Here is a 14,833-nt window from a genome sequence, read left to right as displayed (position 1 = left end):
ATGCATTAAACAGCTTTTAAATGCCAGTCCATTAAAACCTACGTGAAAAGTAGGGTGGAAAATATTCACGTAACTTTTCAGGTAACTATAATATGATTATTATTTTGAGTGCATGAAACCATAACAGTAAACTTTATGAAAATTCGTTATGCACTAAAACTGATCAAAATGCCGACGACTCAACTGGCACCCCTTTCGAGCGGGTCAACGAGCAAATTTGTCCCATAGCGACGACTATGGGACCGAAAAGTAACAAGATAACACAATATCGAGAGGGTGCTAAAATATTCTGATTTTCGAATGTGATCGGACAAACAAACAAAAAACGCACTTTCCCCTGTTAGTCGTCGGCGTCGTCGGTAAACGGAGAAAACGGATTGTCTGGCTCAAAAACACACCCACGCTGCCAATACCGTGACGTCATTGTTGTACATTTTCTAGTTACTCTTTCGATACAATCACTGTTTTTTTTATTCGAAGCCACCGAGTTAACTTATTTGTTTTTGCTTTTTTTTCCTGAACGTGAATTTCACCGGATTTTCACAGCAAACGGCAAACCAAGTGCATTCAAGCTGGAGTCTCTAACGACGACCACTCACAACTAGACCCGGATCTTTGGCTATATGCAGTACAGTAAGTATCCAATTAACCAGTTACTTCAATCAATGGGGGTTTAATCCAGCTAATGCTAGCTTTGTACTTTCTCATTAGCATACCTAGTACCGCTTTACGAACAGGGGGCTCAGGGATTATAAGATTATGTGTATTTCCGCGAAATCAGTCGTCTATGAGATGAAGATCTGTTTTAATTTTGTTTAGATTTTCCTGACAAACTCGAGTCTATTATTAATGTTCCGGAGGAGGGAGCCCAATGGCACGGTCTCAAGCACTTGCGATTACGTGTGCTACCACTGTTAAAAGAGGTCAAGCGTTTGGGTCTAGAGCGATAGTCATTAGCGAATCCCAGTAGCATCTAAAATAGCAATACCACCCGGTGAAAACAAATAAGAGGAAAGCGATTCAAATCGAAATCACTGACCGACAAACCGCACTGATGCGCAATTACAAAGAACATTTTTTTGATGTTTGTGGGCTCAACACATTTTCCAATCAGCAAGGTAACCGTGGCCGGCTCTCGCGTAATGATAATTAATTCACTGGAGCCTTTTTAGCAACCGGTGTGGTGTGTTGCACGATGGAAGAAGCATCTGAGAACACACCAGCAGACATCTACCAGTTCCAGACACCAAGAGTTGGTACAATACATGAATGGTAGCAGCAGCAGCAGAAAGAGGAAGGTCGCCCTTGTCTGGTAGCGCATTTCTTACTGGATCTTGCGGGGTAAAAGACCTCGACCGTCACGCACACACACGAACACAAGCGCAGCGGAACGTAACACACAATGCAAACAGGAATTCCGCAGCACATGGAGAATCGTGCGTTGCGAGTTAGTGAATTGACATATTCAGCATGTTATCCAGAAATTGATATCTAAGATTTTAACTTTAAGATGCATACATTTATTCTAAAAGTGAATCGTTTGTTTCGAATCTATGGAAATCTGATTATTGGAAATCCCTCGAGGTCGGATGAAAAGGAAACAAGCATGCACGGTGACACGTTGAAGGTGATTACGTGATGTTTTTATTTTTTGCTGCTTCATCGTTGCTGTGTTGTGATCCCTTACAAACACGAGAACGGACTTGACTGTGTTCGTTCGAACCGCGATTTAGTCGCTCAGTTGGAGGAACCTGAATGGAGTATATGAAATGGGAAATCAAAACAGAACCAGGGAACCGTTATTACGAGCTATTGCCAGCTAACCAACGATCGACTGTAGCTTCCTTCTCCCAGCTAGAGAAAACATCGCATCTGTCGAAAATTGTTAATTTTTTCGGTTGACTGAACTAAATCGAGCTTATCAGTCCGTGGTTTCTTGTATCAGCAATATCATTTTGATACACAACATACTTCGGCTGCCAGTGTGCGTGTCGGGGGAAGTGTCTACTCTTTGGTGCTTGAGCCGTTAAGTGTCTGTAATACCCTACGACATGAAATGATTAAAAGACTGATCTGAGCCTTTTAGATGCTCATTATCTATGCCACGCGTTCCAGTGGTGCGAATGAAAAATGGTTGGTACCCCGGCGAACGGGAGCAAGTAGGTGGCGCAGAGCGCATGAAACAACACATGTGTTCGGTTCAATTGAGTGGTTTGCCTCTTGTAGACGTGGAGTTTTCATATTAGTGATGGTTATAAATTAATGTTCATTAGGAGTGAGTCGCATACAGGCAGCAGACGCATTCGAAAGTGTAGCTTTTCTGAGTGTACGCCGTGGTGTCATCCCTGTGGGAGCAATGTCAAAACAAAACGTGGTTGCCCATGCAGCGCAAGTCTTACCGAATCCGGTGCACTTAGATTGTCGACCGGTGGATTGGATTGGTGGAGCTTTGCATAGTGGGTTTGAACCATTTCAGCAGACTCGCTCGTATTAATTCCAACGAATAAGTGTTGGTTCAGTTTAGTCGATTTTTACAGTAGTTATTAGAACGAAATGGTCATTTTTTTTTATGACGTTTCATGCATTTCTAAGAGACTTGGCAGAAAAAAATTCAATAGTTCTGCGTTTTTTTACGCATATTTCCGAAGCTACGCGTTTTTTTACGCAGATTACGCGTTTTTTTTGCGCAGTTTTTTACGCGGTAAGTATCTCCCGCGTAAAAAGAGACCTCAGTATACTGCGAACGAAGATAGTTGACAAATAAAAAGGTTACACTTTCTGGTGAATCTGAAACTGAAAGAGATGTATTTACACCTTTCGGCTACTTGAGAAAACCTCACACTCTTTGCTATTTAGCGAGGGTTGAGGTGCAGTTGATTCTCTGGTCACATTTTTGTCCATTTTTTATTGCCGAAGGTATCATTGAGGGAATTTGCTGTCGCTTGTTCTTCTGTAATAAACATTATCCTCTCTTGGAAGCCGGCTTCCTGTAATTTAAAATGTAAAAATATGTGATGATGCCTTTCTCTATTAAATAATTTTTCATTAATATAATTAATTTTAGATTTTCGGATTGATTCGTCTAATTCGAAAAGTTTGGAAATTCTTGTAAAATAAAAAAAAAATCGGATTGATTCGTGTAAATCACAAAAGTGTGCTTTGCGCTCACGGCGCTTATTCGGTAACATTTGAAATTTTGGAACTGGATTCTGCACCTGAATTATCGTCCAGTATTCTCGAACTGAATTCTGGACCTAGATTATAGAACTGAATTCTGATCCTGCAACTGAATTCTTGACCTAGATTCTGGATCTGAATGCTGAAAGTGAATATGGAAACTGGGACTGAATTCTGAAGCTGGAACTGAATGCTGGACCAGGAGTCGGAAGCTGAATTCGGGAACTGAGTTCTGGAAATGCATACTAGAATTGAATCCAAGGGCTGACATTTTGATTTTCATTCTGGAATAAGATTCTGAAACTGAATTATGAATTGAGTTCCGGAGCTGGATTCGGAACTTGAATTCTAGAACAGCCAAGTGTAGTAGAATTGTGGAACTTGATTCTGAAACATGCATTCTGCAACTAAATTTGGGGGCTAAGGGAGTAAATTCTGGATCTGAATTCCAAAATTCAATTATGAACCTGAGTTCTGAAACCTGGTTTATGAAACTGAATTCTTGAATTGATTTCTGGAACTGAAACCTAGAACAAAATTTTGGAACTGAATCCAAGTACTGAAATCTTGAATTTTATTCTGGATCAAGATTCCGAAACAGAGTTTAGGAACTGAATTCTGGATTCAAATTCTGGATCTGGATTCTGAGATCAAATACGGGAAATGGAATTGAATTTCTAAGCTGGAACCTGACAATTTTGAACTGTATTCTGAAACTGGATCTAAATTCTGGACCCGCATTCGGAGTCTGAGTCCTGGAATAAAATCTTTAAAGTGTAGCTGCATTGTGTAACTTGACTTGGATTATGCAACTAAATTCGGGAACTGGGATTACATTATTGAACTGAATAGGAAATCTGGATTCTAAAATTGAGTTCTGAGCTCGAATTCCAAAACTTGGTTTCTGGAACTGAATCCAAATACTGAAATCTTGAATTTCATTCTGGACCAAGATTCTGAAACCTTGATTCTTGATTCTGAACCAGGGCCTGAACTGAATATGGTAACTGAAACTGAATTCTGGATTTAATTTCTGGAACTGGATTCATGAACTAAATCCTGAACTGGATTCTGGACCAGAATTCAGGAACTGGAGCCTGATTCTGGACCAGGATCGTGAATCTGAATTCTGTAACTTGACCTTGATTCTTCTCCTCCCATCTAGAATTGAATTTTGAACCTGAAATCTAAAACTCAAAACTTGGACTTTGAAACTGAGTTCTAGAACTGAAATCTGAATCGGAATTCTAGAAATGAATTCTGGAATTGAATTATGGAGTTTCATTCTGGAGCTATATTCCATACTGGAATTTTAGAATCTAGATTCTGCAACTGAAATCTGAAAATGTTACTGAAACAGGATTCGGTACCTGAATTCTGGAACTGAAGCTTAAATGCGGAACTTGATTCTGGACCTGGATTCTGCAACTAAATTCGGGCACTGGGACTAAATTCTGAAACTTAATTTTATAATAGTTCTGAAACTGAAAATAGAATCTGAATTCTGAAATTGGATGTGGAATTTGAGACAGGATTCTGGGACTGAATTTAGGGTCTGAATTTCTTAATCCATGAATTGAATCTCGGAAATGAATTTTAGAACTTTGAAGTGGATTCTAAAAACTGGATTCTAGCACTAAAGAACTGTGGAACTGAAACAAAATTCAGAATCTGAATTCTGCAATTGGATTTGGATTCTGAATGCGATTCTTAGACAGAATTCTTGACCTGCATTTTGGAATTGAGTTCTAGAACTTCATTCTGGAGGATAACTGTATTATAGAGCTTGGATGTTGGAACTGAATTCCAGACCAACATTCTGGGACTAACACTAAATTTAAAACCTGAATCCGGAATCACGATTTTGGAACAGATTTCTGAATCTAGTTCTGAACCTCGAATTTGTAGCTGGACTTGGTCCAACCGAAATGCCGTGTATATGATGCACGAATCAACACGTGTGTTGTAGTGTTTAACAGACGAAAATAAATTAAACTGATTAAATTTTCTGTTTTTATAACTACCCTGTAGGGTATGCAGAAATAATGTGACTTTCATCATGTCATTGATGTTCGTTGATACCAAACATATTAGAAAGCTTGATTTTGTTACGTACTTACCCTGTCAGTCAGACTAGAGCCGGATTATATCTGGTGTATGTGGAAGCCGGCTTCACTCCACTCGATTCATTATTATTTATTTATTTACAATCAACAGACACAATTTGGTCCTAATGATAATTCCTAATAATATTCAGAAAATTTGTACGTATTCTGTTTAAAATCATACCCAGATGAAACACGGTTGAACGATCTCTGTAAACCAATAATAGAACCATTTGCGCCATAGTTGGTACGTCGTATAGGAAGTCGAAGAAATGCACTGTTGCGGAGAGCTCTGGGTCGCACATTAATATATATTAAGCCTTGAGCAAAACGGGACAGTCGATCCTACTGTTACATATATCTGCTATTATCAAAGCGCGTGATAATTCTCGTCGCACTTGTAATGTGTCGAGACCGATTAATAACCCGGGACTTTCATAACTAGGCAGTTGATGAGTCCACGGCAATCGGCGAAGAGCGAAGTGAACAAATCTGCGCTGTATACCCTCAATTCTATGAGCACCGTTCAGGTAGCATGGGTTCCAAACTGCCGAGCAATATTAGAGAGTTGAACGAACAAGCGAGCAGTAAAGCGATTTTAGACAGTGTATGTCTGTAAAGTGCTTAGTCATTCTCATTAAGAATCCTAGGCTACGAGAAGCTTTAGCTACAATGTAACTGATGTGATGCTTGAATGTAAGTTGTTCATCGAGATGGACGCCAAGATCCTTAACGCTAGTCGATCTTACAATCAAGGATCCATCCAGAAAGTATTCGACATGCAATGGCATTTTTCTCCTCGTGAACGTAATGGCCGAGCATTTGTCTAGATTTACAATCATACGGTTAACTTTACACCAATCTGCGAAGATTAACAATTGCCGCTGAAGAAAGGCTGAGTTGCGGATGATGTGATAGATCTTGACATCATCAGCAAACGATAAGCGAGGGCCTTCCAAGGCAAGATTGACATCATTGAAGTACAGTAAAAATATTAACGGTCCGAGATGACTTGCCTGTGGTATTCCGGATGATGCGAGGAACTCTTCGGAAGTATGGTCGTCAATTACTGCTCGTAGTCTGCGGACATTTAAGTAATATAGTTCACAAAGTCACCTAAATAGAACGAATCTTCAACTCCAATTACCAATTCTGCGACACCTATGTAAAGTTCTGATGAGTTGTCGTCGTTGAATCGTTTATTCTGTTTTTACGCTTCATCCGTTGAAGAATAGTAAATGGGTACGATTAGCTATGTTCAAACTTGTAATTTAATTCCTAAACCTACATTCTGCAATTGAAAATATAAAAGTATTTTTGATAAATGTCACTGCACTGTCGTCATAGTTTTTTTTGAATTTGTGACAGCATTCGAAAGGTTTATGCAACACATAACATTCATGTGTAATGTGTATGTGAAAACTGATTAAACTCATGTGTCCTTTCAATCAATTCACGAGTATTTAAACGTTTTTTTCTTTCTTTTCTCTCCGCAGTGGTACTGTAAAGACTTGCTACGAATCAGGACTTTTCTTTTCAAGCAGTAAAACAAGCAGCAGTGATGGAGGATTCAGCAGGTTAGTTGAATATTTACGTAAAGGGTATTGGCACAAGATCACCACCAAAATGTAGCAGTTCAATTTAGTAGAACACTAACATATTTTGCTTAAGGATGAAACACTACCCGAGTAAAGCCAAACGATACATTGTTTTCGGCAATCGACTTGCAACCCTGTACAACGTTTATCGATTCGTTTCAGCGCCTTTCATATTTTGAAGACATGAAGTCCGGCCCGATTCATTGTCTGCATTTCTTTCGTTGCCAGTTCGCCGCACGGCCGATTCCCAACTATTGATTCACCCGTGAGACTGACTTGGTTTTTTCCACAACCGTGTCCAAAATTTTTTTTGAAGCACTTCCTGCTTTAAAGCCATCCTGATAGCCACATGAATTTTGCACTTGTAAACATTACACTCTAGTCTAATTTTACCTAAAATTTCATTTATCCATGCTTTATAGCTTTAGTTGTACACGCAAAGGAAAGTGCCCTAATCTTCTGGATCAGGGAAACCATTTTATTATTCATTCGAACAATATTCAGAATTCATTAGCCCAACAACAGCGATCAAGGGTTTTAACACATCTTTTTTTACTTTATCTTTTCAGTAGTTGATCAACAGCCCACCAATTCCGCGTACGAGCACCATGTCGCCCAGGTAGCTCCGACCCCGTGCTACGATGATCTGTTTCCAGCCTTGCCGGAGAGCGCCCCGCCGCGCTTCAACAACCAAACGATCCTGCCGGCAACGCAGAACATGCGCGTCGGCAGTTCGGTTGTGACCCAGGTTTTCATCGTGCCGTCCGGCGAGCGAAAGTACGACTCGGATAAGTTTGGTGAGGGCGAATCGTTGCGCACCTGTCAGAACATCATGAAGGAAACCAACGCCCACATCGAGATTTCGAGTGGCAAGGATCAATCGTTGACCTTCCTGGTAACTGGTAAGCCGAACGAGGTGATCGAAGCTCGCCGCAAGATTCTGGTACACTTCCAGACGCAGGCGAGCAAGTCGATCAGCATCCCGCGGGAGCATCACCGCTGGATTCTCGGCAAAAAGGGTGAAAGGTTGCGCGAACTGGAGAAGATCACCGCTACTAAGATCATGGTACCGCGTATCACCGATGACTCGGACATTATTACCATCTCCGGTACCAAGGAGGGCATCGAGAAGGCGGAGCATGAGATTCGTATCACTTCGGATGAGCAATCGCGTAAGGCGTTCGAGCGTATCAACATCCCGAAGATCTACCATCCGTTCATCATGGGGCCACATAACGAAAATGTTACCAAAATGATGGATGAAACCGGTGCAAAGATCAACATACCACCAACGTCAGTGCAGAAGGACGAAATTATCATCACTGGCGAGAAGGAGGGAGTTCTTGAGGCGAAGGCCCGCATCGAAGCCATCAGCAAGGAGATGGAGAAAAAATGCACCAGCGTCGGCGTTGAGGTTCCACGTGCTCAGCACAAGTACATTGTTGGACCGAAAGGTGCTACCATCCAGGAGATTTTGGCGATGACTGGCGTTTCGGTGGAAATGCCAGCTAGCGATGCCCCCAATGATACCATCACGCTGCGTGGCCCGCAGGATAAGCTCGGAAATGCTCTGAGCGTCGTGTACCAGAAAGCGAACTCAGTTCGCACAACGACGCTGGAGTGTCCTCAGTGGATTCATAAGTACATCATTGGACGCGAAGGTGGTCATATCAAGGAGTTTACCGCCCAATATCCGAACGTACACGTTGAGTTCAATGAGGATAAAATTAAAATCGAAGGTCTTCCGGAGCAGGTGGAAACATCCTCTGAGGCACTGGAGAAAATAGTCAACGGGCTGACTGAGCGTCTCACCTTTACCGAGATGGTAGTAGATCCGATTTATTGCAAGCACATTATCGGCAAAAATGGATCCAACATCAACCGGATGAAGGACGAGTACGAGGTGCTGATCAACATCGACGAGAAGGACTTGAAACCGATCCGTATTGAGGGACCGGCCGTCGGTGTCGAGAGAGCAAAGCAGGAGCTGCTTGATAAGATTGCGAAACTGGAAAACGAAAAGGAAGAGTCGATCGTTATCGATCATCGTCTGTTCAAGACGATCATCGGTGCGAAAGGCGAAACGATTCGAGATATCCGCGACAAGCATAACCAAGTGCAGATTGTCTTTCCGGGTCCGAACGACAAATCAGACATTGTGAAGATTCGTGGTCCACGTGAGGATGTGGATAAATGTCACAAGTATCTGACCAAGTACGTGAAAGAGTTGCAGAAAAACTCGTTCGTGATGGAAGTACCGATCTTCAAGCAGTTCCACAAGTACATTATTGGCAAGGGTGGAGCCAACATCAAGAAGATCCGGGATGAGACTCAAACCAAGATTGATCTTCCGGCTGAGGGTGACAAGAATGAGATGATTGTAATCACGGGCAAGAAGGAAAACGTGAAGGAAGCTCGCGATCGTATCCAGAAGATTCAGGAAGAACTGGCAAACATCATCACGGAGGAGATTCAGATTCCTCCCAAGTACTACAACTCGCTGATTGGATCGGGTGGCAAGTTGATTTCGTCTATCATGGAGGAGTGCGGTGGGGTTTCGATCAAGTTCCCCAGCCCGGAATCCAAGAGCGATATGGTGGCTATCCGTGGGCCGAAGGAGGACGTCGAACGTGCCAAGCAACAGTTGGTCGAGCTAACCAACGAAAAGGAACTGTCGTCCTACACTGCCGAGGTACGTGCTAAGCCGCAACACCACAAGTTCCTGATCGGTAAAAATGGTGCTTCCATCAAGAAGATTCGGGACCTGACTGGAGCTAGGATTATTTTCCCAGGTAAAGATTCGTGAGTTTTTCGTTCTCCTCAATTCAGTTGCTAATGTGTTATTCGTCGTAGGTAACAACGACGAGGACAAAGAGGTTATTACCATCATCGGCAAGATGGAAGGTGTCGAGGAAGCCAAGGCACAGTTGTTGGCGATTATTAAGAATATTGATAACATTGTTGAGGATGAGATCAGCGTGGAACCAAGACACCACAAGCACTTTGTGGCTCGTCGCGGTGAAGTGCTGCACCGAATTTCAGAGGAATGCGGTGGGGTGATGATTTCATTTCCGCGTTCCGGTGTCGATAGCGACCGAGTTACATTGAAGGGTGCCAAGGACTGTATCGAAGCGGCGAAGGCTAGAATTCTGGAGATAGTTGAAGATCTGGTGCAGATGGTTACGATCGAGTGCATTATCGATGCACGCCACCATCGTATCGTCATGGGCAGGGCCGGTTCCAAGGTGCAAGCAGTAACCGCAGAGTTCGACGTTACAATCAAGTTTCCGGATCGCGAAGTGCCGGAAGCGTTTGTCGAAGAGCAACAGAACGGAGATGTTAACGGCGGTGAACCAGTAAGATCATCGGACATCATCAGAATCAGCGGTCGCAAGGACAAATGTGAAAAGGCTAGAGAAGCTTTGCTGGCACTGATCCCCGTGACTGAGGAAATCAATGTGCCGTTCGATTTACATCGTTCCCTGATTGGACAGAAGGGACGTGACGTTAGAGAGCTGATGAACACCTACGATGTGCATATCGAACTGTCCCCACCGGATCAGAGACTGGACGTCATCAAGGTAACCGGTGCAAAGTCATGCATCGAAGAAGCGAAAATTGCCATTGCGAAGCGAATCGAAGAGCTGGAAGCCGATCGGAAAGATCGCGAGCTGCGTTCGTACGAGGTTAAGGTCGAGATTGATCCGGAGTACCACCCGAAGATTATCGGCCGTCGTGGTGCGGTTGTCAACAAAATTCGTGCCACGCACGGAGTACAGATTTCATTTCCTAAGCAAGATGATCCCATCAATAATGTTATCACGATTCAAGGCTACGAGGCTAATGCCCTGGCCGCGAGAGATGAGATCCTAGGCATCGTCGGTCAGCTGAGCTCGATGTGCCGCGAAGAAGTTGCTATCGACGAACGTGTTCATCGTCGCTTCATTGGATTCAAAGGACGTCGTGTGCGTGAAATCAAGGAAACTTACAAGGTGGAACTGAACTTCCCCCGTCCGGAAGATACGGACCATTCACTGATTGTCATTATCGGTAACAATAGAGACGATGTGGAAGCTTGTCGCGATCATTTGCTCAATTTGGAGGAAGAATTCCTGCAGGATGTGGTTACGGCTGTTCCGACACAGCAGACTACCTTCACCCAGATCCTGGAGGATTCGATGAGTAACAATCGGGAGCGCCCGAAACATGGTTTCGTCGTTTCCGGTGCTCCGTGGCAGCGCAAAACTCCAAACACTCAATCACAGGAAGATTTCCCCGATTTTGGATTGGGAGCAGCTCCAGCCGAACCGGCTCCGAAGGCTCCGATTTCTTCCGCTTGGAATGCACGCCACTAATCATGCCAGGGATGGGGAGGCACACGCAATTCACTACACATAGATTAGTTATTTGTTTTTAGATGACAGAGAGAAACAAACCAAGCGAGTAGAAGAGAGATGAGAGAACAGTCTATCGTAAACCCTTTTCCCATCTTAGTAATAGCAAAAAGACCGGTTTCGTATCCCAAATTGTGACCATTGTGCGAGAAAAAAAGGGCAAACATCAGTTCTAGTTCGATTAGCATTTTATCTCTCTCGTTCTGACACTCTAAAGACACTGCAGATATAATGTGTGTACGTAATAAAAAATCCTCAAGCAAATTTATATCGTGCGGAACATCTCTACGAAAATAAGACAATTATTCTTTTTATAATGTTTTTTTTGGTTCAATGTTTATTTTTGTTTTGTCATTAGAAGCAACCACATTGCTGCGGGAATACAAGATTAGTGCAAGTTGTACATAAAACAGAGAGAAAAAAAACAGACACCGGGAACTTTTGATTCTAGAAACTAAAAGAACTCAAAGCCTACAAACAGGTGTTTAACCATAAATTTGCGGAATACAGGTTTAGCTAGGTTTCTATTGATTATTGTTGTCGTTTTGTTTCATCCTCTAAAGTGAAAATCGTTGATAATTTCCGATTTCGGTAGCACAGAAGCTTCTCTTGACCATGCAATTTCCCAATTCAGCTGACAATGGTGCTATCAGAAGTAGATAATAGATTCATCATCTTAGACAGTGTTAACACTTTTTTATGGCTGTGGCCGCGGTTCTTCTGCAAACAGTTGAAACATGTTACAGATTGAAAAAAAACATTCTTGCTACTAGTCGCGACATTGAAGAAAATGAAAGCCATTGCATTGTTTTGAAGACGATAAAAAAGACTAGATTCAAACGAATTGTAGGTGTCTGTTCATCCAAGTTGTTTTGTGAACAATCGGAAATCTTGATTCTAGCGCAGAGGAGGTTTAAATTAAGTTCAACTTGTGTGGAGCATTTCATTTGTTTTCGACTTGTGCTGACCGATGATGATGGTCTTTTAGATTGCTTTATTTTGCTCAGCAAACTAACGTTAACATTTTTTTCTTCAAATTTTATATGTTGCTAAATAAATGTAACGAAAATTGATGATACCGACCAGACGAAAAACAAAAAAATCGCTATGTTAAAATGGACTATGCTTGGCACACTGTTCACACCAACACAACGCTAGCGGAAACTATTGAAGTTTGGATGGTGCAAGCGGATCGGACACTGAAACCGTCCATGGTTCGCTTCACCAGCCAAACCCTAATTTGATTCCTTTTTCACTGCTGCTGCTGTTAAAACAATTGATTGGTTTATGAAAACAACATCGTTCACTGAACCTATTCAATGGAGAAAAAAATCTATAATTGACCCCCCAACGCTCATCGTCTCAACGGATATTCGAAAGGAATTGCGGAAAATTGTGAAAAAACAAAAGTTTAAAACTTTAAAGACTTTTTTTTGTGTTTGTGTTCCAGTAGGAGACTAGTTACTCGAAGATTGTCAAAACAGGAGAAAGAAGCCTATTGATTAAAAAAAAAGAGTGAAACTAATATATTGAAAAAAAAAAGAAGATACAAAAAATCATTAAAGTGTAATAATTACACTGTTGTATGCATCTACCTTAAATAAAAAAAAAACAAAGCAAGCGAAAAGTTACACAACCAGAAGCGAACTGAGAAAAGAAGCAATCTTTTTCGACGAGGTAAGAGTACCAAAAGCACACACATACACACACTCACATACAAGTTTGCTGCTCAATCTGCGTTTAGCGCTCTCGGTCAACCGGGCGAGCACTGTCAGTCACTACTCACTATAGTGTATGTAATCTTATAACCAGAAATCAGATGTAAACAACAGACAAATGCAAAATAAAGTGGAACAAGTAAAATAAAATAAAGCAAAAAAAAACTGATGGTTTAGGTTTGTTCTGTTTGTTTAAGTGTAAAAAAAAAGAGACAAGAAAATAAAACTAAAAAGTAATAAAACGAAGCAAAACCGATACAAAAGTTCAAACGAGAAAACCAGAACTGTAGAACTCCTTGGTTGATTTTGCAATTTTTACAGTAACAAGCAAAACAAACTTTATATATTTTTTGATAATGAAGTATAGCGAATGTATGAAACTTTAATAATAGAATTATTTTTTTTGTCTATTTTTTAAATAATAATATACAACTAGTTTGAAGTCCTACTGAAAGAAACTGGGTGAATCATGAGACCATTGCGTGTGCGTATCAGATTAGTAGACAGACGAAACTCAACGTGGAGGAACAATAAACGTTGTGGAACGAATGTGAAAAAGTTGAAAAACAAAAGAAAACAAAAACAGTCTCCGAAGACGGTTTAAATTATACACTCATCTACTAATAATAATTAATATAAACGATATACTAACTGAGGCAAGAACAGCGAGCAACTTACCGTTTTTTTTTGTAGGATTGGAAGAAGAGACATGAGGAATATCCAAATCCTGTAACAGAGCAGAAGTGCATGAATTAAATAAGTGGAAAACTATTAACCCTTTTGCTGTGTAACGTCGAAGAAGAGGAGAAATAAACTTATTACATTTTCCGTAATTGTTTAAAAATATTGTTGAGTTCTTATTCCACTACTGAATGTTTCAACTCGATAATTGGTCTATTTTTGCATATTGTATTCGCCCTTATTCTGAATAACGTCGTATCGTTTTTTCGCTCGTATTTCACTCGTATTCCCAATATAGTCGGCTGGAAAAGATTGCGATGCGATAAGATAGCGACAAAATGCCGCAAAGATAGCGAAACTGTCATTCGCATCGATTCAACCCTTTCGAGACCACAAGCCTGAAAAAAATATTTTTTAAATTGACCGTTACAATGACTATTTTTTCATTTATTATTAAGAAAACTTCAGTCATAATGAATTCATATTGATAATGCGTATGTGGCAGATTACGGCGACAATTTGCACGGATTTTTTAGACGTGTGCTATTTATTTGACATAATGTACAATTCAGACGATCCGCCTCCTTCCGTCACCGTCATCGGAACGTCAGCTTCCGTCAAAATTAGTTTAATACTTCCTTTACCGGAACGTTCACACGCTCCGTCCGTCAAGACGTTCCGTGACGGTGACGTTACCTGTGAATGGCTCCATTAGAATGCATGTAATTAATGTTGACGGTGCCGCTGACGGAGATTGACTGTGACCAAAGAAGACGGATCGCCTGAATCGTACGTAATGGTTATGTTGTGCTTAGTATGTTCCCTTTTCATTTATATTTTTCTTTTGGCTCTAATGTTAGTTAATTTCAATACAACAGACAGCGAAGAGGTTAAAACAACTGTCTAATTTTCTGGCAGCGATGCCAGGTGAAATTTTAGGCGTCTGCGTATTAGAAATGGTTCTATGCGACCTCAATATTTAGAAGTATGACGAAAAAACCAAACGAAAACCCTACAGTAATAGCAAAAGTCATTAAAATGGACTGCTAACAAACGAAATTGCAATTTTGTATACCAATCTGCAAACCTGGCATCAGTGGTTCTGACGTTCATTATTTCGCTGTCCTGCGACGATTCCGTCGCATTCTATGTCCAGCTGA

General features: G+C 41.3%; 1 protein-coding gene across 2 annotated transcripts; it reads left to right on the top strand.

Moving 5' to 3' along the window:
- Positions 1–546: 546 nt before the first annotated feature.
- LOC131438703 (vigilin) lies at positions 547–13,836 on the top strand. 2 transcript variants are annotated; one of them, XM_058608891.1, is made up of 4 exons: positions 547–633; positions 6,779–6,859; positions 7,453–9,672; positions 9,734–13,836. In XM_058608891.1, the coding sequence occupies exons 2-4, from the start codon at positions 6,844–6,846 to the stop codon at positions 11,233–11,235; spliced, it is 3,738 nt and encodes a 1,245-aa protein (XP_058464874.1). In that variant the 5' UTR covers positions 547–633; positions 6,779–6,843; the 3' UTR covers positions 11,236–13,836. The 2 variants fall into 2 exon arrangements, with proteins under 2 accessions (XP_058464874.1, XP_058464873.1); XM_058608890.1 differs by having other exon boundaries at positions 7,450–9,672.
- The last annotated feature ends 997 nt before the right edge of the window (positions 13,837–14,833 follow it).

Source organism: Malaya genurostris, chromosome 3 (genome assembly GCF_030247185.1).
Source record: "Malaya genurostris strain Urasoe2022 chromosome 3, Malgen_1.1, whole genome shotgun sequence".
Lineage (NCBI taxonomy): Eukaryota > Metazoa > Arthropoda > Insecta > Diptera > Culicidae > Malaya > Malaya genurostris.
Note: the sequence above shows the minus strand (reverse complement) of the source record. Positions and strands in the feature narration are given on the sequence as shown.

Excerpts from the sequence above, each read along its gene's own strand:
- LOC131438703 (XM_058608890.1), top strand. Across the intron at positions 9,673-9,733 it reads AGCTAGGATTATTTTCCCAG|GTAACAACGACGAGGACAAA; the intron begins GTAAAGATTCGT and ends TATTCGTCGTAG.